At 44.5% G+C, this 22,346-nt stretch overlaps 1 protein-coding gene across 4 annotated transcripts in view; it reads left to right on the forward strand.

The window, feature by feature from the left end:
• znf318 (zinc finger protein 318) overlaps nucleotides 1-19,118 on the forward strand; it is a 104,241-nt gene extending 85,123 nt beyond the window's left edge. For 3 of the 4 annotated variants that reach the window (XM_070885907.1, XM_070885908.1, XM_070885905.1), the window contains 2 exons: nucleotides 863-8,215; nucleotides 12,730-19,118. In XM_070885907.1, the coding sequence (XP_070742008.1) occupies nucleotides 863-3,949 (3,087 nt within the window). In that variant the 3' untranslated portion in view covers nucleotides 3,950-8,215; nucleotides 12,730-19,118. The remainder of the gene's footprint in view (nucleotides 1-862; nucleotides 8,216-12,729) is intronic. The other variant, XM_070885906.1, reaches the window with a different exon arrangement.
• The last annotated feature ends 3,228 nt before the right edge of the window (nucleotides 19,119-22,346 follow it).

Consider the following 22,346-nt stretch of genomic DNA (forward strand, 5'->3'; position numbering starts at 1 on the left):
TTTCTGGTGCCTGTGGTATCCCACCAGAACACAAGTCTGCCCCCCAAGAAAAGAAGGTGGCTCAAAATATCGTGCCCAAGTTTGAAAGAGAGGAGGGAAACAGAATGGAAGTGATAAGGGGCTTTCAAAGCCAGTTTACGAGGACCTGATTTAACCCTATCCTATTCTGTTCTCCTCTTCCCATACTTTGCCTGTATCCTCCTTCTCTTCCCATGCTTTGTCTGTATCCTTCCCTTTCTGTTCTATTCCATGTATCCTTCCTATCTCCACGCTGAGCCTGTTTCTTTGCAAACTGCCCCATGCTGAGCCTGTATCCTTTCTGTCCCCATGGTGAGCCTGTGTCTCCCAAACCCCTGACCTCTGCCATCGAAAAGGACATGGGTAGCAGGTGCATAGGAACAACAGCACCTCCAGGTTCCTCTCCCAAGTCGCGCACCATCCTGACTTGGAAATATATTACCGTTTCTTCATCGTCGCTGGGTCAAATTGATTCCTTTCATGAGTTAATTATTCATATCCTGTCTTCTTCACTGTCGGCTTACAATATTGAGCTGTGATCTTTCCTGATGCATTTGTTTTTTATGTTTGAAATGTGGAAGGACTGTTCTGAATTTAGTGAGCATTCTTGGAACCAGGGAAAATATATTGGAAGGTTGTTTGGAGGGTGGTGGGGAGAGTTCCCGAAAAATAAACTCCTTATTCCCTTTTAAGCAAGGAGAAGAATTATTGCACAGAGCAGCTGACGTTTTGTTGAGTTGTTAACTATGGGTTGTTGAGACGTAAGTAATCTTTTTTGTTTGGAAACTATAGATGCTGTACATTTTCTTAGAGTAACAGCTTATCTTTCCATATTTTTTGTTAGGTATACTTAAATGAAAATCCTGTGTATGAACAGCGAAGAAACCTAGACCGCCAGGCTGGCTTAGTGGTGATCATGGAGACGGAGCGCCGGCGTCAGGCAGGGCTGAAGAGGAAAATAGATGAAGAGAAAGAGGTTCAGAAACAGAAGAGGCTGGAAGAAAGTGATGAGAGGAAGGCAAAGCTGATCAAACTGGATATGGAGGAGCGAGAGAGTGTCACTGAGCTGGAAGAGGAAAGAAGTGACCGTTCATCCTCCCGCAAAATGGAGCCCAGTAGCAAGCCTGGTATAAAACTAATGCTGAAAAAGAACGAGGTTGAAAAGAAGAAAGACGAGGAACCAAGCTCATCCTTTGGGAAATTCAGCTGGAAGAAATCTGAGAAAGAGGAGGAGAAAAGCAACACAGTGGGAGCCAAAGAGGAAAATGGTGAGGGTAGCAAGGAAAAAGATGATGGCAAGGGTCAGGCAGGAAAGTCTGCCTCTAAGACTATTGAAATCAAACTCTCGGGAAAGACTCTTATTGCTCATACAAGCCCATGGGTACCATTCACTTCAGTGACCACCACCACACAGGCAAAAATCCGACCCAATCTTCCTGTAGCTAACATGCCACTAAGGAAGGCTGGGACATCTGTCAGTAAGCCAGCTCCTTTGGACACATTCCTCTCCATTCGATCTTCTGGGGCTTCCAATAAACCACTACCTGTCGTTAAGGCTGGAGTGTTGTTGGCTCCTGAAGTGATCTCCAGGGCCTTTGGTGGTGAGGAAGTGACCTTGAAGGGAAGTATTCTGGATGTACAGAAAGAGCCAGATCCTTTGGCCGAAGAACCAGCCCCTGGAGTCTCTCAGTGTGAGCAAACTATATTGGCTGTTCCAGTCCGCCCACCACCACCACCACTTGTGTCCCTCAGTGAGCTCGGCAAAAAAACAGAAAAACCCAAAAGCTGTCTGGCTGCTGCTAATGCTAAAGATTTGTATGGTATTTACTACAGTAGGTCAGGGAAGAGCCCAGCTGACAGACTTGGCAATAGTGCACAAAGTGCCAAATTGGTGCATGCTACTTTGAAGATAGCTGCAGGACAACTCAAAAATGGAAACTCTTCCAAAGAATTGGTACACTTTGAAAACACTGCTGTGGCTGTTACCAAACCAGCAGTCCCAGATAAAAGCAATCAAACTGAAACAGCTGAAAGCAGGGGCATACCTAATGCACAAGACATCCAACTTGGTGATTGTAATTTGGGCACCTCTGCAGCAGAACTGCAGAATATAGGTGACGAGGTGACTGTTGCTGAGCAAGGGAACCAAGCTGGAAAGTGGTTGATCAGCACTGCAGAACAGGGTGACAGCAACTTAAGAATCCCCAATCCAGCAGAAAAAGTTGAAGAACTGGATGCCCCTGTCTTGCAAACTACTGTCGAACAACCACAGCAGTGTGATAATGTAAGCATCTCCAATTCAAACAAAGATGCTAAAGGTGTAGAATTGCATGTTCCCATATTAGATAGCAGTGCTGAACAGTCTCAACAGTGTGATTTAAGCACTTCGAATGTACTTGGAGTTGAGGACGTAGACATGGTTGCTCCCGTATTGGGTAGCACTGCAGAACCGCCACAACAATGTGACCAGGGTGTAAGCATCCTCGCTGCAATAGAAGTTGGAGATGTTGATGATACTCCCATACTAGATGGTGCTGTGGATGATGATCTAAACACCTCCAATCTGGTAGGGCAGGTTAGAGATGAAGAAGGTGTCCATACGTTGGATAGCACTGCAGATCATCTAGAACAGTGTGATACAGGTTTAAGCTTCCCTACTCCAGCAAAACAGGTTAGGGATCTGGAAATGGATGCCCATGTATTAGACAGCACTGTAGATCAGCCAGAGCAGTGTGATATTGGCTTAAGCTTCTCCAAGCCAATAAACGAGTTTAAGGATGTGGAAATGGATGTCTCTGTTTTAGATGACACCGAGCAGTGTGATATTGACTTGAGCTTCTCCAAGCCAATAAACGAGTTTAAGGATGTGGAAGTCGATTCCCATGTGTTAGACAGCACTGCAGTTGAGTCAGAGCAGTGTGAGATTGGCATCAGCTTCTGTGAGCCAATAGATGAGGTTCAGGATATAAAAGTGGATGATTTCACATTGGCTAACGCTGCAGAACAGCAGTGTGATATTGGCTTCAACATCATGAATCCAATGAACGGGGTGGGAGATGTAGAAGTAAATGCCCCAATATTAGATAGCCCCATGGAACAGAAGCAGGAGTTTGTTGCAGTGGAGCAGGAGAGGGTTAAAGAAATGGATGGCTATAAAGTAGATCAAATTGGAAATAGTGAAATGAGCAGTTCACTACAGACTGATGTGTGTGATAACCTTGTGATGAGTAGTCCTATGGCAGATCAGCAAGAAATAGAAATGACTGGCTTATTGCAAATGAAGCCTTGTGATGATAGTGAGGTGGGTATCCATGTTACAGAGGAGCAGGATACAGATGTGAGTAGTTCACTACAGACTGAGCAGGTTGGAAATAGTGACCCAAGTGTTCCTAATCCTGCAGAGCAGTGCAAGGAAATGAGCAACTCACAACAGACTGAGCAGCATGGTAATAGTGAGATGAGTATCCCTGACACAAAGCAGGATCAAGATCGGGGTGGGAGCAGCACCCCTGACCCAGATGATCTGTCTGGGAGTGGTAGAATTAGTATTTCAGATCAAGCGAGGCGTAGTAGTGTTGGTCAAATTAGCACCCTCAACCTTGAAGTGCGGGTAGCAGACAGCAGAGCAAATGACCCAGAGCAGCCTTCACTGCTTCAAAATGTTAATGTGAGCACATCAGAAGTGGCACAGAAGGCAAGCAGCAAGCCAACTGACTCACCGTCAGAAGCTCCTGGCAGCGGCCAGGTGGGCACTCGAGAGGAATGCAAGAGCAGTGGCAGTTCGCGCACCTCTTCCAGACGAGCAGCACAGTCTGGAAAGGGTGCGGTGTGCTCACAGACCCCTGATAAATCAGATGAATCTGAAAACATTCAGGCTCCTGCCAAGCAACTGCGTCGCAGGAGCGCAAGAAACCTTCGGTCAACAAAGTAATGTTGGAAAATAACACTGACAGAAGAGCAAGATATCTGCAGAGCAGGATGGATAACGTGTTCATTAACAGACAACGAGGCGCACAAAACCCTCTGTGTTCTAATCTGCAGACTATGGCCTAAGCTGTGTATCCTACTCTTGTCTGCCTCCCTGACTATTTTTAAAAAGTTGTGATTTTTTTTTTCCGATTTTGTTTTTCTGCTGTCTTTTTAGGCATGCATGCTGTAAAAGTTCCAGCAAAGGTTTCCAATCACTTTGTAAGTGCTGTGTAGCAATGTAATGTTTTTTTTTGCATGGTACTGCATTATGTTTAACGGGCACCCAGGGCGCAGACATTCCACTTCAAAAAAAAATCGATGTTTAATAAAGTGAGGGGATATTTGCAAACCACGACTTCAGCTGTTTGAGAAGGCGCAAGGCTTTGTGTTGCAGCATTTGTAAACAGTGGGTTGAAGGAGTATATTTCCAATTTTTTCCGAACACACTGCTCTTCTGTAATTGGTTGCCATTATTGTACTGACGAGAAGGAATCATCATTCACTTATAGTAAAAATTCGATGTTTTTTAAGTAGTTTAGAGTTCATTCTGTTTTATTCCCAATATTGTACATTAAACAGTGTAGTCAAGTCTGTGTCTGTCATTCCTTCCTTTGTTTCATAATTCTGCAGTGTTGTCTCCACTGAATAGATAGACTTCACCGGTACATCTTGTCATCCTATGAGTGGGAAGTGAGTTGGTAAGGCAGGACAAGAGCATGGACCAAAATTGTGATTGTTAAAAAATTTCACTTTTTCGTAAATGCTATGCTTGGGAATTTTACTGTAATGCAGTAACTTTCTCTATTACAGCGTATAGAGCAATGCAGAGCTGATGAAACAGAAACCGAGGAAGGAAGATATTGAACTCATTTCTCCTTTGCCTGAACACAATATCAAAGTATCATTGTAATGGCAAATTCTGTACGATTCTGTTCTAAACTGTAATGTAAAAAAAAAACACCTTTTGTGAACTTGATGGATTGTAACTGAAAGTTGCTTGGAAGACACTTATTTGCATAATTGCTATGTTGAACGTTATAAATAAAATTACTCCATTCAACTGTAGAAAGGTGTCTCGTTTTTGATCAGCTTACAGCTGCGAAATGTTCTGGAGTGGCCAAATAGTCTGAAGTTTGACTTGCCTGTTTCAGTGCACCCATTGGCTTGAAATCGCACAACTGGAGTGGAAGCTTGAGAGAATTTTAACAACTTGGACAAAGGGATTTTGTTGCGTGCACCTATTCTACAGAATGTTACTAATATGATGACAATGAAGCAAGTTTAGAATCCAGACAACTGGATCTACATTGTGGTGGAATGAAAATGGACTGGGATTCTGTGTGTGTGTGTGTGTGTGTGTGTGTGTGTGTGTGTGAAGCCAATATTGAAAGCCCAGTCAACTGTAAAGTTTCATTGTTTTCAGTTTCTCGTTCCCTCTACACATTTTTATTTATTTCGGCTCTTCAGGGTCACCGAATGCTGTTTTGTCTGACTAATGGAGGTGGGTAGGTGCTGTTCTATGGGCTCTGCTGCTAGGATATCCATGAAAATCGCCCTAGGAATTTTGCCATTTTTTTTTTGTTTCCCCTTGGGTATATATTTCACTCTCAGTAGGGTCTAAGTGCCATATGGGGATTACAGATGTAAATCTTACTACTTTGATCCTGAGGTTGTGCTGTTTGTTTATTATATAGGTAAAATGCTTGCTTTGTCTAATTAATATGTGATTGTGTTTAAAGATCAGATTTTTCAGGGACAACTCTGAGCAGTGCTTTGATTTGAGACGGTGTAATGTGCAGGGATTTTTGGTATGGTGAGTAATGTATCCTGCTATAAACCAGTCCTAGAATTTTCTTGTAATTAACTACCAAGTTTTTTTTTCTTGAACTAGTTTTGTCACCGGTTTTCATACTCTCTTGGGTATGTCCTCCAGTGTATTTTCAAAGCTTTCGCTTAGCATACAGATACAAATGAGATCAAAATACTGCCTCCAAATCTGCAGCACCACACAGCACCTATTTTTTGAGAAACCGATATGAAGGTCAAAGGCACACAGTGCACCGTGATTGAAAAGAGACAGTAGGATAAATCAGGGAAAATCTTTAGAGAAGGTAAATGATGGATGTGATTACAAGACTTGTTTTTTGTCAGTATGCATAAATCATACAGGCATAAGAGTTCTTTGAAGTGGTCGTACTATCTGAGGAAGCTTTCTTTGACTGTCACATGGCCATATTTTGCTTTTGTCCATATTTTATATTTGGATGAAGCAGGGAAAGCCCTGTAGGGTAATAATTTTATGTACCTTGAATCTAAAAGAATTGGATGCCTTTGGGAAGTAATCGTCCACTGTTGATCTCAGACTCTAGGACAGTATGCTGCATAAGAGTTCCTGTTCCACGGCAATGCCTGTCTATGGATCTTGGGTCAACATGAGACACCCAAGCAAATTATTAGTACATTCATACAAAAAGGAACAGTTCTTTGGCGAGCAGCCAGAGTTGAATCATGGTTTGTTTTATATTAGTCCTCCGTTGTAATGAAAAGCACTTATCGCTCCAGTTGTAAATTGTACAGCATTACTTCACTACTACTGGTTATAAATGATTTTATTAGCTTGAAAGCTGAACATTGGAGAGCAGGCTGCAGAGACATCCATGAAATCATCTCATTAGGACCCCTCAAGAGTGTCTGCTATAAAGCTTTTAAATCAAAATTGGGGTTACATTTGTTACTGGTGTTTCCTGGTCCGTATGGTGCAATTATAGACTGAGTCACGAAGGGACAATCTGACTAAGGTAGGTTACAAGCCAACAGCCATGATTGACTATTGCAATGCAAGTTATACTCTTGTCAGTCATTTTTCCAGCTCTTGGTTTAACACTAGGATGTGCATGAAATTCACATCCTATCATGTTCCATTTTAAAATTTTATTTATTTTACTTGCCAATCTAAATGGCCTCATCCCATTATGAGAGTGGTCGAATCCATTAAACGCCACATCATTATTGCAATGACGTAAAGCAACTGTTGAGCCCACTGAAAGTAGTGATACCTTTTAAGACCACTCCTTCGCCAGCAAGTTATAAATTATTTTGCCAAGCTTTGTAATTTGACCAAGACTTCTACATAGAAAATAGGTGCAGGAGTAGTCTATTTGGCCCTTCGAGCCTGCACCACCATTCAGTAAGATCATGGCTGATCATTCCCTCAGTACCCCTTTCCCGCTTTCTCTACATACCCCTTGATCCCCTTAGCCGTAAGGGCCATATCTAACTCCCTCTTGAATATATCCAATGAACTGGCATCAACAACTCTCTGCGGCAGGGAATTCCACAGGTTTAACAACTTTCCGAGTGAAGAAGTTTCTCCTCATCTCAGTCCTAAATGGCCTACCCCTTATCCTAAGACTGTCCCCTGGTTCTGAACTTCCCCAACATTGGGAACATTCTACCCGCATCTAACCTGTCCCGTCCCGTCAGAATCTTATGTTTCTATGAGATCTCCTCTCATCCTTCTAAACTCCAATGTATAAAGGCCCAGTTGATCCAGTCTCTCCTCATATGTCAGTCCAGCTATCCCGGGAATCAATCTGGTGAACCTTGGCTGCACTCCCTCAATAGAAAGAACGTCCTTCCTCAGATTAGGAGACCAAAACTGAACACAATATTCCAAGTGAGGCCTCACCAAGGTCCTGTACAAATGCAGTAAGACCTCCCTGCTCCTATACTCAAATCCCCTAGCTATGAATGCCAACATACCATTTACCGCCTTCACCGCCTGCTGTACCTGCATACCAACTTTCAATGACTGATGAACCATGACACCCAGGTCTCATTGCACCTCCCCTTTTTCCTAATTGTTGCCATTCAGATAATATTCTGTCTTCGCTTTATTCTATCATGTGGATATTGGAGATTTCTCATAAGTGATCTTCAACTTGATGCAAAATGTTCATTTCTCCACCATGAGCTACTTCTGTTAACAAAATGTCAGCTGTTTCCTGTTGACCATAGTTTAATCACAATTTACTTTTTGATTTCCCATTCATTTTAAGGAGATGCGTTGGGTGTTGTGCATTTGCACTGGACCTTTTTAGAAGAAAAAAGGAAAATGCGTGTGGATGAGATGTAGCCAGCTGGAAAGAGTGCTGCTAAACAGAGACCCCTGTATAGGGTGAGCTGTAATTGGTGAGAGGAGTAGAAGGAACAGAGGCCTCCTGATCAGGTTAATATTTAAATGCCCATGGAGCAAATGGAAGTTGTTACGAGGCTATTTCCCCATGTAAGTGACATCTAAAATGGTTGTACAGCTACTCAAATTTCCATCATTGGAGCCTGGTTATGTTAAATATATTGAAGGTGATGGAAGACTCAGCAGTTTAAAATAGTAATTTACAGACCCAGCAATGCGTTGAGCAGACTGCACCCTATAGTTGGTTCACAAAGTGTACTCCTCTGCACCACAAAGGATTATTCTTATAAAGCACTTGAGGCAGCTAAATCTCACTGACCTTGGATAAAGGATTCTGAACCCAAACAGTGTGCTATTTCAAAAGCCTTCATAACATGGAACTACATTAGTGCATTCATGTACATGTCCATAAACACTGCCAAGCTCTAGAGTGACTCCATAAAATATATGGACACGCTTTAATTTGTAATTAGATTTATTTAAAAATGTTATTTATTCATTCATGGGATATGGACATCATGGGAAAAGCCAGCAATTATTGCCCTTGAACCGCTGCGGTCCCTGTGGTAAAGGTACTCCCACAGTGCTGTTGGGGAGGGAGTTTCAGGATTTTGATCCAGGGACAATGAAGGAATGGTGATATATTTCCATGTCAGGATGATGTGTATCTTGGAGGGGAACTTGGAGGTAATGGAGTACCCAAGCGACTGCTGCCCTTGTCCTTCTAGGTGGTAGAGGTTGTGGGTTTGGGAGGTGCTGCCGAAGAAGCCTTGGTGAGTTGCTGTCATGCATCTTGTAGATGATGCGCACTGCAGCCACATATGCCTGGCGTAGTTGATGCCTGGCACTTGTGTGGTGCAAGTGTTACTTGCCACTTATCAGCCCATGCCTGGATGTCCAGGTCTTGCTGCATGCAGGTATAGACTGCTCCATTATCTGAGGAGTTACAAATGGATCTGAGTACTCTGCAATCCTTAGCGAACGACCACACTTCTGACCTTAAGATGGAGGGAAGGTCATTGATGAAGCAGCTGAAGATGGTTGGGCCTAGGACACTGCCGTGAGGAACTTCAGCAGCAATGTCCTGGGGCTGTGATGATTGGCCTCCAACAACATGATTTTGACCCAGTGATTATGAAGAAAGGGTGATCTCTTTCCAATTCAGGATAGGGTGTGACTTGGAGGTGGTGGTGTTTCCATGCCCCTGCTGCTCTTGGCCTACTCGGTGGTAGAGGTCGCGAGTCTGGAAGATGCTGTCAAAGAAGCTTTGGCAAGCTGCTGCAATGCATCTTGTGGATGATGCATACTGCGAAGACATTGCTGGTGGTGGAAGGAGTGAATGTTTAAGGTGGTGGATGAGTTGGATGGTGTTGAGCTTTAAGTGTTGGAGCTGCACTCATCCAGGCAAGTGGAGAGTATTCCATCACACTCCTGACTTGTGCCTGGATGAGTGCCTAGATGGTGGAAAGGCTTTGCTGAGTCAGGAGCAACATTCCCATTAAGCTGCCCGGTCGCCGGCTATACAATAGGAAAAAACGCACAGGTGCGGAAATTTAAATGGACCGTGCAGTCCATTAAAGGGGACGTTAGTCAGGAGGTGAGTCACTCACCACACAATACCCAGTCTCTGGCCTGTAGCCGCGGTATGTGACTGGTTCAGTTAAGTTTCTTGTCAATGGTGACCTCCAGGATGTTGATGCCGGGGATTCGACGACGGTAATGCCATTGGTTGTCAAACGGTGATGGTCATTGCCTGGCACTTAATATGGCACGGAAGTTACTTGCCACTTATCAGCCCAAGCCTGGATGTTGTCCAGGTCTTGCTGCATGTGGGGATGGACTGCTTCATTACCTGAGGAGTTGCGAATGGAACTGAACACTGCAGCAATCGCTGAACATCCCCACCTCTGACCTTCTGATGGAGGGAAGGTGAACGATGACAGATGAAGATAGTAGGGCCCAGGACACTGCCCTGAGGAACGCCGGCAGCAATGATTGGCCTCCAATCCTTTGTGCTAGGTATGACTGCATACCTCAAATAAAGCAGTGTAAACTATTACAAGTATATGATTAAAAAAACTAATTTAGATTATACAATGTTTGTAATTTATTTAATAATTAGCTATTTTATATGTAACACTCAACTGCATTTGTTAGTTTTATGTACTGTCAGCAATGAATGTAATGCTCCTCTGCACGTGTCTGTCTTCCAGTCCTATAGAAATCTACACTGGAACTTGGACTGCTGTGTTGGTATCAGCATGTTCAGCAAACAGCAGTTTTACAATTTTCTTCGAGCAATTACAGTGGTAGTGCCTGGCCAGACACCTGAATACTGTAAAACCACTGACCGAAGTACATCCCTTGGTCAGATAGTGGTTGATAGGCTAACAGTTACAGTTTTACCAGTGGATAACAGCAGCAGATGATTAACATTGCATGAGGCGGCAGTTTTCGCCAAACAGCATCCATCAGACCCAAGTGAATTATTTGGCTTTAAGGAAAGAGAATGCATCAAGTGTTTCTGGCCCAACAGACTACATGTGTCATGACTACAGTGAAGAGTTGCAGTCTTGCCATAAGCAGTTTAAAATGTATCATAAGCTTTTAATTATCTTAGTCCACCATGTGTGTTTGTAAACTATCCATTGTCAACTCGATGCCTCCAAGGGAGTGGGACTAATTGGATAGCTCTTTCAAAGAACCGGCACTGGCACAGTGAGCCGGACGGCCTCCTTGTGTATTGTATCATTCATGAATCCAGTGAAAAAAGTGTTTCTCCCAAAACTATAAGCAACTGCAGAAAATAGCGCTGATGGATTGTCTTGGTTAAGGGTTGCAACACGTCCCATTCACCTATCGCCCTTAATTAAATTAGATCTTTTACCATAATTGGAAGGAATTATTTTATATTCCTTGTCACTGGTAGAGATTTATTGCCCTTCCCTAGCTGCCCTGAGAAGGTGAAACAACTGGGCCATTTCAGGAAGCTGTTAACCAGATTGGTGTGGAATGAAGTCACATAGGTCGGACTGGGTAAGGACCAGTGTTCCCTTAAAGCTGCACAGTGCTCTGCAGCACCCGCGCATCGGCTTTTAAATAGGTGAAAACCGCGCATGCTATTTTGAAGGGGCCGCACCAAAAAAAAATTAAAGGGAGTATTGGTAAGGACATTAGACCTGACTGCTTAAAGGACATGGGTGAACCATTTGGGCTTTTATGACAATCTGCCAGATTCGTGGTCACTTTTACCTGATGCCGGTTTTTTTCATTTCCAGAATTTTTTTTAAGCTGAATTCAAATTGGACGCGCATATTTGTACTGCAAAAATGGCTGCCATGCTCCACCCTTTGTCTATGATTGGTCCCCTTGGAAGATAAGCCACACTCTGAAGTTTCACTGAAATGTGTAACTGGAACACCCATCCCAACATCTCGCTGACTTTACAAATTGTAACTCGATCCACTTTGACTTCATGAAGCGACAGAGATCAGGGCTCCCCAGAAGACAGCAAGGGCCAGCCAAAGTGCCTTATCCCAGTCCAAGTGCATGCCTCCCCCAGCCAAATTGCCTTACCCCAGCGCAAATGCATCCCTCCCCTGCCCCCACCCCACCATAGATGGGACATTGTGTACGGATTGTTGGTCAATTGGGTATGAAGTGAACAGTGACATTGTCGTGTATTCTGGATATCGTCCACTCCAACGATGTCCCTTGTAGGGGGTTGGAAGAACGTGATCATCTTCCCTGAGGTCCCCCTCTCCCCTCCCGATTCTCCCACCACTCACCACCCGTGCCCCTCTCTCTCTCTCCCTCGCACTCTCTTCCACCCCAGTCTCCCCCTCTCTCTCTCTCTCTCTCTCTCTCTCTCTCTCTCTCTCTCTCTCTCTTCCCCCCCAGTCTTTCTTTCTCCCCCCCCCCAGTCTTTCTCTCCCTCTCTGTCTCCCCCCGGTCTTTCTCTCTGTCTCTCCCCCTCCCCCCAGTCTTTCTCTCCCTCTCTCTCTCTCTGTCGTCGTCTCGTTCCCCCCAGTCTTTCTCTCTCTGTCTCCTCCCTCACCCCCCCAGTCTTTCTCTTTTTCTCTCTCTCTCTCTCTCTCTCTCTCTTCCCCCCCGGTCTTTCTTTTTCTCTCTGTCTCCCCCCCCCCCCGGTCTTTCTTTTTCTCTGTCTTCCCCCCCCCCCCCCCCCAGTCTTTCTCTCTCAATCTTCCCCCCCCAGCCCCTCTCTCTTGCTATCAGGGCCAGGTCGGCTGCTATCTGGTTCCCGCTGGCCGCACTCACACTCTGCCCCCCCCGGCACCGGCTGCACTCTGACGACCCCCACCCCCCCCCCCCCCCTCACACCGGCGAGGAGGAGGAGAAAGAGAGGTGGAACCTCTGGTCCTACTGCTTGGCACCACGTGCATGGAATGCTTCAGCCGGAGGGGGGGGGGGAGCTTTACGGGGCGGGGCTTGTCGCCTGTCTGTCAAAGACAAGTGCAGTACAAATAGTTACACTGATTCAAGTTCTCCAGAATAGTTTCATAATTTTATGTTTGTAAACTATCCAGAGCCCACTCGATGCCTCCATTTCCAGGACCTTTAAGACGATTGAGGGACGTCTGGATTGGCTATTTGGTGATGGTGATTATGGCCGAGGGCCCAGCCCATCTCAACCCAACCCATCCCAATCAAACAGATTGCATGGTTATTGAGAGAATGCTTTTGAAAGCTGCAAATGCTGATCTTCCAGTACATTACAATGCACCCCTCTGAAGGTATGGTAAACCATTCTACCTAACTCTGTCTTTCACAATATTCTTACTCCGCATAGGGGACCTACCCAGGAAGAGGTTCCATGCCAAGGTCATTTATGCATGTCATTCTGCTGCTGATTAAGATACTACTGGTGTTGAGCTGTGTGGAATAATGCAACATTTCATGTAACTGTAAGTACTGTCTGTAATATGCTTAGAACTGTGCCCGTGTGGTAAGTGAAATAGTCTATTAATGCATCTTTTTTATTTGTGATGGGGTTACATGCTATCTTGTCAATCATAAGATATGAATAAGTATAGCTGTCATCTATATCTTGTCAGTGTAGTTTTTACTCCCCAGCCAGTACCTCATAACTTATCACTGACTTATCCAGTGATTGAAATGATCACCCCAAATCCAATATATTTCAACTGAAGGGACACAGGACAGTTTTGTGCAACAGTTAATAAAACTTAGTGGGAAGTATTGGCATATATACATTTTTCTCCAGCCATTCCATAAAATGTCTCTTCCTGACTCGGTGACACCGAGCCACATGAGACATTAGCTTGGTTAGAGATGGGATTTAAGGAGTGTCTTAAAGGATGAGTGAGAGATGGAGAGGTTTAGGGAGGGAATTCCAGAGCTGATGGCACCGGGATGCGCACGAGGCCAGAATTGGAGGAGTGCAGAGATCTCAGAAGGTTGTAAGGCTGGTGGATGTGGCAGAGTTAGGGTGGGACGAGGCCATGGAGGGATTTGAAAACCAGGATGAGAATTTTAAAATCGAGGTGTTGTTGGGCTGGGAGCTAATGTAGGTCAGCAAGCACAGGGTGAATGGGTGAACAGGACTTGGTGCGAGTTAGGATATAAGCAGCAGAGTTTTGGATGAGTTTAAGTTTATGTTGGGTGGGAGATGGGAGGTCGGCGTTGGAATAGTCAAGTCTAGAGGTAACAAAGGCATGGATGAGGGTTTCAGCAGCGGATGAGCTGAGGCAGGGTAGGAGTCAGGTGATATTACTGTGGTGAAAGTAGACAGTCTTGGTAATGGAGCAGATATGTGGTCAGAAGCTCATCGCGGGGTCAAATACGGCACCAAGGTTGCGAACAGTCTGGTTCAGCTTCAGACAGTTGCCAGGTTGGGGAATGGAGTCGGTGGCTCGGGAATGGAGTTTGTGGCAGGGCACGAAGACAATGGCTTTGGTCTTCCCAATATTTCATTGGAGGAAATTTCTGCTTTGGGCAATCAATGTGACAAATCATAGATAATGGAGAGGTCGAGAGATGGTATTAAGATACAGATCAGCCATGATCTAATTGAATGGCAGAACAGGTTCAAGGGGTTGCGTGGCTTACTCCTGTTCACATGTTCCTTAAATGATTTTGTACAAATGATTGTGTAACGATAACAACTATGCAGTGACAACAAACAAATCTGTATTTGGGAAACTGTATTCCACTTCCCTCAAAGTAAGTTGAGTTGGTCACAGAGTCTTTAGATTTATTGGAGCAGGTTTCTCAGCTTGGGTCGCCAGGTGGGGAAAGAAGTTGTCAACAGTCTATTGGTTACGGCATATTTGCGAATGGGTGAAGTCAACTAAATGTAGTTTTAAAGAGAGTTAGGCGAAAGCATATAAAAGCCGTACAATCCTATTTTTTGAATGTAGTGTATATGATGCCAATACTGCTGCCAACAAAGAGGTAAAGTACCCAGACACTTGGAATAGGTTGACTGTAATGTCTGTCTCTTCCAGGATCCAAGTTTAAATGAGTGATGGATTCTTGTTTTGCTAACAGTCTCGGACTCTGATCCTGAGGTAACAATTCTGGCCAAGCCTTGTGTTGGTTACTAAGAGTGGCAACGTAACCAACAGTGAGGGCCAGCTACTAACACTTTCACTTTCTTGCTTTACTCTAGGTATACAAGATCCTCCATGATTCTAGATGGAGATTATTAACGCACATTATGGAGATCATCCTTGACCAGACTTCACTGCATTACTATTAAGAAGAGCAACATTTCTCAGAGGTTAGGCTTACTGAAGTATGGTGAATGGGTAATCCCATTGAACAGAATTATTGTTGTCAACGTTTCTTCCCTCAGCCAACATGAACATTAACCAGTCATTCATCTCATTGGCTGCTGTTTACTTCCATAACACTGATCACACCACTCCAAAAGTCATTCATTTTGTGAAGTGGTCATAACTAGAGGCCATCAATATAAGGTAGTCACCAAGAAATCCAATAGGAAATTCAGAAGAAACTTCTTTACCCAAAGAGTGGAGAAAATGTGGAACTCATTACCACAGGGAGTGGTTGAAACAAATAATATAGATGCATATGAGGGAGAAGGGAATGAAGGGTTATGTTGATAGATTAGATGAGGATAGACAGGAAAAGGCTCGAGTGGAGCATAAACTGGTTGGGCCGAATGGCCTGTTTCACTGTCATATATCCCATGTAATCCTACACAAGTGCTTTCAGATGCTTTGGCAACATGATGAAGCACTACTGAAGTGCTAGTATTTTCACTCTCATCTCAGGATGATGTGTTGAGCACATATCCACCCAAATCACTGATTCAACCAGGTCGACCATTGTTTCTACCCACATTCTAGTTGTTTCTGTTCCTTTTGTGTTGTTATTTCAACACTTCCCTTGTACAGAGGGAGGGATTTCCCTCCTTAATCCAGCAAGGGATGAAGGAGTTTTTCAAAAACAACTCTTAACTAATGCGAAGATACCCAGCTTGATAATCTAATACAACATGAGCACACAGGCACTTGCTGGCAGAATGTAGGAAAGATATTTCTGAAGGGAGCCAGCTCCACGAGCAGTGAAGTATTGAGAATGGGCGCCCGACCAGGCCCAGTTACATGTGTTAGGCTGTCCTACTCTACGGTCATCCCATCTACCTGAACCAGTTTGGTGAGGATGGGGTTATTCTCAGCCTCTGACTGTATCTCATTCCCAAGGTTCAAGGCAGATCCTCCCACATTGGTGCATCAACTTTGAATTCAGTTCTTGTAGAACCTGCTGTAAAAAATCTGATCCTTATCTCCGTCTGGATTGTCGCCCTTTTTGGCCATTGTATGTACTGGTTTGAGACGATGGGATTGCTGGTACACAGTATTGGATGGGACTTCCATATCTGGTTATTATTTTCACTTGATCATGTTTGATAAAACCAAGAAGGGAGATTCTATTTTTCTTTTCTATTTCCCTTTTTGCAACTGTTGACTATAATTTGCTCTTTAGCCGTGCCAGCCGTTGCTCAGTTGCTAACATTCTCGCCTGAGTCAGAAGCCCGTGGGTTCAAGTCCCTCTCCAGAGACTTGAGCACAGAAATCTAGGCTGACACTTGAGGGCAGTGCTGAGGGAGTGCTGCACTGTTGGAGGTGCCCGTCTGCCCCCTCATGTGGATGTTAAAGATCCCATGACACTATTTCGAAAGAGAACGGGGGAGATCTCCTGGCCAATATTTATCCCTCAATCACCGGACAGATTTTCTGGTCATTATCACATTGCTGTTTGTGGGAGCTTGCTGTGCTTAAAGTGGTTGCCTTTTTTCCTACATTACAACAGTGACTACATTTCAAAAATACATCACTGGCTGTAAAGTGCATTGGTATGTCCTGATGTCACGAAAGGTGCTATATAAATGCAAGTCTTTTTTCCCTTTAATATTCTAAAATAATTGTCAACTTGTATTGGTAGTGTTTTCTTAAGATGTGTCTACTTGTTGTATCAGTGCTTTTGCATGACATCTTATAAAATGGATTGTACCCCACATCTGTTAACAAGCATAGTTTAACACAAACTTCAAAAGAAAACTCCATTCAAAAAATGCCTTTAATATAGAAAAACATCCCAAGGTGGCTCACAGAGACGCAAGGTAAAAATGGCCACAAGCCAAAGGAGAAATTAGAACATACTTGAGGGAAGATCTCAAAACACTTGATCGAATGGGCCTGTCCCGTATGTACTGAGCTGCTCCTGGCCCAAATTCATCTGAAAACCCAATAAAAGGAAATTATCCTTCCATCTGCATGTAACACATCCTGTCCTAGCGAGGAAGAAACAAAGAAACTGGAGCCTTTGATTTTAACCAGCAAGAAAGTTGATGCACTATTTCTCAGACACACAAGACTTGTGGAGAATCCCAAGGACCATGTGAAAGATTCCACAAACCACAATCGTTGTCCTCTTGACCTAAAACAATTGGATTCCCAGTGACTGCAGATGCTGGAAATTTGAAACAAAAACAGAAAATGCTAGAAATAATCAACATCTGTGGTGGGAGAAACAGAATTAACGTTTCAGGTTCTGACGAAGGGTTATTGACCTGAAACGTTAATTCTGTTCCTCTTCCCACAGATGCTGCCTGGCCTGCTGAGTGTTTCTAGCATTTCTATTTTTATTAATAACAAGCCAGCCTCTTATATCTCATAAGAGCACATGCACTTCTGATCATCATCTCAAATGTGATGTCGCCTCCTATGACTGTCGTCCTGGATCTATGTTTCTGCAAAAGGATTTGCTGTACATCTTGTCATCTTCAGATTGATTTCCACTATCTACGATAGACCATAACTAGTTTATTTATCATTTTAAATGGGGATCTTATTGAGGCTTCACTGTTTTGTTTTCCTCCCCCACTTATCTGCAACCCTTGGAGTCACAAACACAGCATTGGAACCTTCCATTCTATCCAGGCTGTTAGTGGGGAAAACAGTGTTCCTAATGAGAAACAAAAATCATGTGAACATGCATGTCCACATACACGCATGCACGCACACACACACTGTCGGTATCCTTTCATCGAACCATGCTGACTTGCTCAGGTTTCACACCTCCCATTTAAGTGATCCTAGATCTAAAGATCTCGAGAATCAACCAGGTGGAAATAAAACAACTTCTGCAACAGCACCTCCCAAACCCGCGACCTCTACCATCTAGAAGGACAAGAGCAGCAGGTGTATGGCAACACCATCGGCTCCGAGTTCCCCTGCAAGTCATACACCATCCTGACTTAGAAATAGATCGCCTTTCTTTCATCGTTGCTGTGTCATAATCCTGGCACTCCCTCCCTAACAGCACTGGCTGCAGCCGTTCAAGACAGCGGCTCACATGGGCAATAAATGCTGGCCTTGCCAGCGACGTCCACATCCCATGAATAATTTTTTTAAACGCCACTTCTAGGAACAAGGTACCTTAAACCTCAGTAACTCAAATGCTCAACTTTTCTCCACACATTGATAGAAATCCTGCTCATTAATCATTGAGTGAACTATCTGTATTTGATTATTCCATTGCACTGTAGCATTGTAACCCACTAGTGATGTCCGGGCTCGTGTCTGTCTTCCATGTTAATGGCAGGAATACTCACTCTTCAGCTTCACAAACTGCCTCTCCTGCCAATAGAACTCTCCCATGTGATTGGGCCAGAGGTGAAGTTCAGACTTATCACCGTGCTAAAGCCTCTGTCAGGCTTTGGGATATGTATAACTTGGTGTCTAGTTATAATTACTCAAAGACTTTCTGCACTGCCAGAAACCAATGTGGTCAAATTTGTGACATGTGACAAATTACTTGAGCTAACACCATGTCGTTATGCAAAAAAGCAAAACCAGCATATTTAAGCCCTCAATTGTTGTGCTAAGAAAGGATGAGAGCAAAGGCCAATTCCAATAACATTGTGAAGGAGACCTTGTTCATACCCACCTAGAACCCTTGGTGTCTAAAGGATGACTTTAACAGAACGGTTTTTCAGACTGAACAGGCAAGATTCCTTTCCCTTGGCACAATGCTGGAGTGGCATTTTCAAGCAACATGAGGGAAAGAAAGTTGCATTCAAAGGCCACTTGTGTACGTTGAGAAAGATTATCCCTGTCACCACGTTATGAGACACAACTCAGCCATGCATCATAATAGTCCAGTTCACAGCACATCCGGCTCATCAAGACTACGCAATGTAAAACGCTGGACAGGCTTCTGACATTTCAGAACCTTTTACCTTGGGAATGATGGCACTCCAAAAGATCATAGACACCTGACTCCTAGCACACATGGTTCAGTATAGTAGCCGCTATGTATATTGGCTTTCTTTTGTAAATCATTGCTGCGCCTTGTTTAACTTCTTACATTTTCCTGGTTGTAACAGTTTATATAGTTTTTTTAATTAAATTATGCAAAGATACTTAACCAGTCCTCGTCCTTCTTGACTAGTCTGCAGCCTTTGACACGGTTGACCACTCTATCCTTCTCCAGTGCCTCTCCACCGTTGTCCAGCTGAGTGGGACTGCACTCGCCTGGTTCCATTCTTATCTATTGAATCGTAGCCACAGAATCACCTGCAATGGCTTCTCTTCCCGCCCCGCATCGTTACCTCTGGCGTTCCCCAGGGATCTATCCTTGGCCCCCTCCTATTTCTCATCTACATGTTGCCCTTTGGCGACATCATCTGTAAACACAGCATCAGTTTCCACATGTATGCTGATGACCCCCAGCTCTACCTCACCACCACTTCTCTCGACCCCTCCACGGTCTCTAAATTATCAGACAGCTTGTCCCGACATCCAGTTCTGGATGAGCAGAAATTTTCTCCAATTGAATATTGGGAAGACCGAAGCCATTGTTTTTGGTCCCTGCCACAAACTCCGTTCCCGAGCCACTGGCTCCATCCCGCTTCCCAACTTCTGTCTGAGGCTGCACCAGACTTTTCGGTTGGTGTCATATTTGACCCTGAAATGAGCTTTTGACCACATCCACAGCATAACTAAGACCGTCTTTTTCCACCTCGGTAACATTGCCTGTCTCCATTGCCTCAGCTCATCTGCTGTTGAAGCCCTCATCCATGCCTTTGTTACCTCTAGACTTGACTATTCCAAAGCACTCCTGGCTGGCCTCCCACATTCCACCCTATGTAAACTGGAGGTGAGCCAAAACTTGGCTGCCCATGTCCTAACTCACACCAGGTCCCGCTCACCCATCACCCCTGTGCTCGCTGATCTACATTGGCTTCCGGTCAAGCAACACCTCGATTTCAAAATTCTCATCCTTATTTTCAAATCCCCCCATGGTCTCGCCTCTCCCTATCTCTGTAATCTCCTCCAGCCCCACAACCCCCTGAGATGTATGCACTTCTCTAATTCTGCCCTCATGAGCATCCCTGATTATAATCAAGTCAACCATTGGTGGCCGTGCCTTCTGTTGCCGAGGCCCCAAGCTCTGGAACTCCCTGCCTAAATCTCTCCGCCTTTCTACCTCTCCTCCTTCAAGAGGCTCCTTAAAACCTACCTCTTTGACCAAGCTTTTGCAGTGCTAATTTCTACTTATGCGACTTGGTGTCAAATTTTTATCTCCTAATACTCCTGTTTCACTATGTTAAAGACGCTATATAAATACATGTTGCAGTAGTTGTTTGTGCTATGAATGGCTCGACTCTTCTGTTAGAGATTAGGGCCAAAGACTGACCCTGGACTGATATTTTCACTCATTGCAGATATATGTCCACCTTCTGCCGGTACTTTTGTCCCCAGTAGCACTGCAGCAGACCTGATAATACTAGTAACCCGTCCCATCCCCCAACAATGCCAGCTGTTGCTTGTTGAGGTGCAAAACATGCACCTAACAATATCACACTCGGCACTGCCAACAGGACCAAAAATAAGCTGCTATTGGTGGGGAAATTCCTATTCTGCCTCTCCAGTTCCCTCTTCAAAGCACAGCCATCTTTAAAAGACTGCAGTGTTTGCTTTTACGGTATTGGGCACCCAACCATAACTATAGATGTAAAAACAGAAACTGCTGGAAGTACTCGAGTACTGATGTTGATCTATGAGCCCCCCGCCCCCGTTGCTGATTGGGTAAATGTCCTACCTCGGATTGAGCTCTGGAAGCCAGGAACATGCCAAATTTGCATCTGGTCAATAGTATTCATTGAATTCAGCTGGGGCTGTAATAAGGGGTCCTACAATTAGCATCAACAACAACAAAGATTTATAATAGCGCCTTTAACGTAGTTAAACGCCCCAAGGTGCATCACAGGAGTATTATGAAATAATTGCCTCTGTGCCAGGAAGGCAAAAAAGAACAGCCATTTTCTTGCTCCTCAGCACCGCCCAGTGACTTGCGTGGATGCAGCATGAAGACAGGATCAGGCTTTGCTTTGGTCCAATGTTGTCTTACACAGCCTTTCATAGTATTTACAGCACAGGAACAGGCCATTCAGCTCAACCAGTCCATGCTGATGTTTATGGGCCCAGTGTGTGGGGGTGGGGAGAGATTCTAGGGATCCAGGCCCTCTGTGTGTGTGTGTGTGTGTGTGTGTGTGTGTGTTGGGGGGGGGAGTGGGGGTGAGGGGAAGAAAAATAGAAAATAGGTGCAGGAGTAGGCCATTCGGCCCTTCGAGCCTGCACCACCATTCAATAAGATCATGGCTGATCATTCACCTCAGTACCCCTTTCTGGCTTTCTCTCCATACCCCTTGATCCCTTTAGCTGTAAGGGCCATATCTAACTCCCTCATGAATATATCTAATGAACTGGCATCAGGGAAATCCACAGGTTAACAACACTGAGTGAAGAAGTTTCTCCTCATCTCGGTCCTAAATGGTTTACCCCTTACCCTTAGATTATGTCCCCTGGTCCTGGACTTCCCCAACATCAGGAACATTCTTCCTGCATCTAACCTGTCCAGTCCCATCAGAATGTTATATGCTTCTATGAGATCCCCCCTCATCCTTCGAAACTCAAGTGAATACAGGCCCAGTCGATCCAGTCTTTCTTCTTATGTCAGTCCTGCCATCCCGGGAATCAGTCTGGTGAACCTTCGCTGCACTCCCTCAATAGCAAGAATGTCCTTCCTCAGATTAGGAGACCAAAACTGAACACAATATTCCAGGTGTGGCCTCACAAAGGCCCTGTACAACTACAGTATGACCTCCCTGCTCCTATACTCAAACCCCCGAGCTATGAAAGCCAGCATACCATTTGCCTTCTTCACCGCCTGCTGTACCTGCATGCCAACTTTCAATGACTGATGTACCATGATACCCAGGTCTCGTTGCACCTCCCCTTTTCCTAATCTGCCATTCAGATAATATTCTGCCTTCGTGTTTTTGCCACCAAAAGTGGACAACCTCACAATTATCCACATTATTCTGCATCTGCCATGCATTTGCCCACTCACCTAACCGGTCCAAGTCACCCTGCAGCCTTTTAGCATCCACCTCACAGCTCACACCGCCACCCAACTTAGTGTCATCTGCAAACTTGGGAGATATTACACTCAATTCCTTCATCCAAATCATTAATGTATATTGTAAATAGCTGGAGTCCCAGCACTGAGCCATGCGGCACCCCACTAGTCATTGCCTGCCATTCTGAAAAGGACCCGTTTATCCCGACTCTGCTTCTTGTCTGCC

This window comes from Pristiophorus japonicus, chromosome 7 (assembly GCF_044704955.1).
Source record: "Pristiophorus japonicus isolate sPriJap1 chromosome 7, sPriJap1.hap1, whole genome shotgun sequence".
Lineage (NCBI taxonomy): Eukaryota > Metazoa > Chordata > Chondrichthyes > Pristiophoridae > Pristiophorus > Pristiophorus japonicus.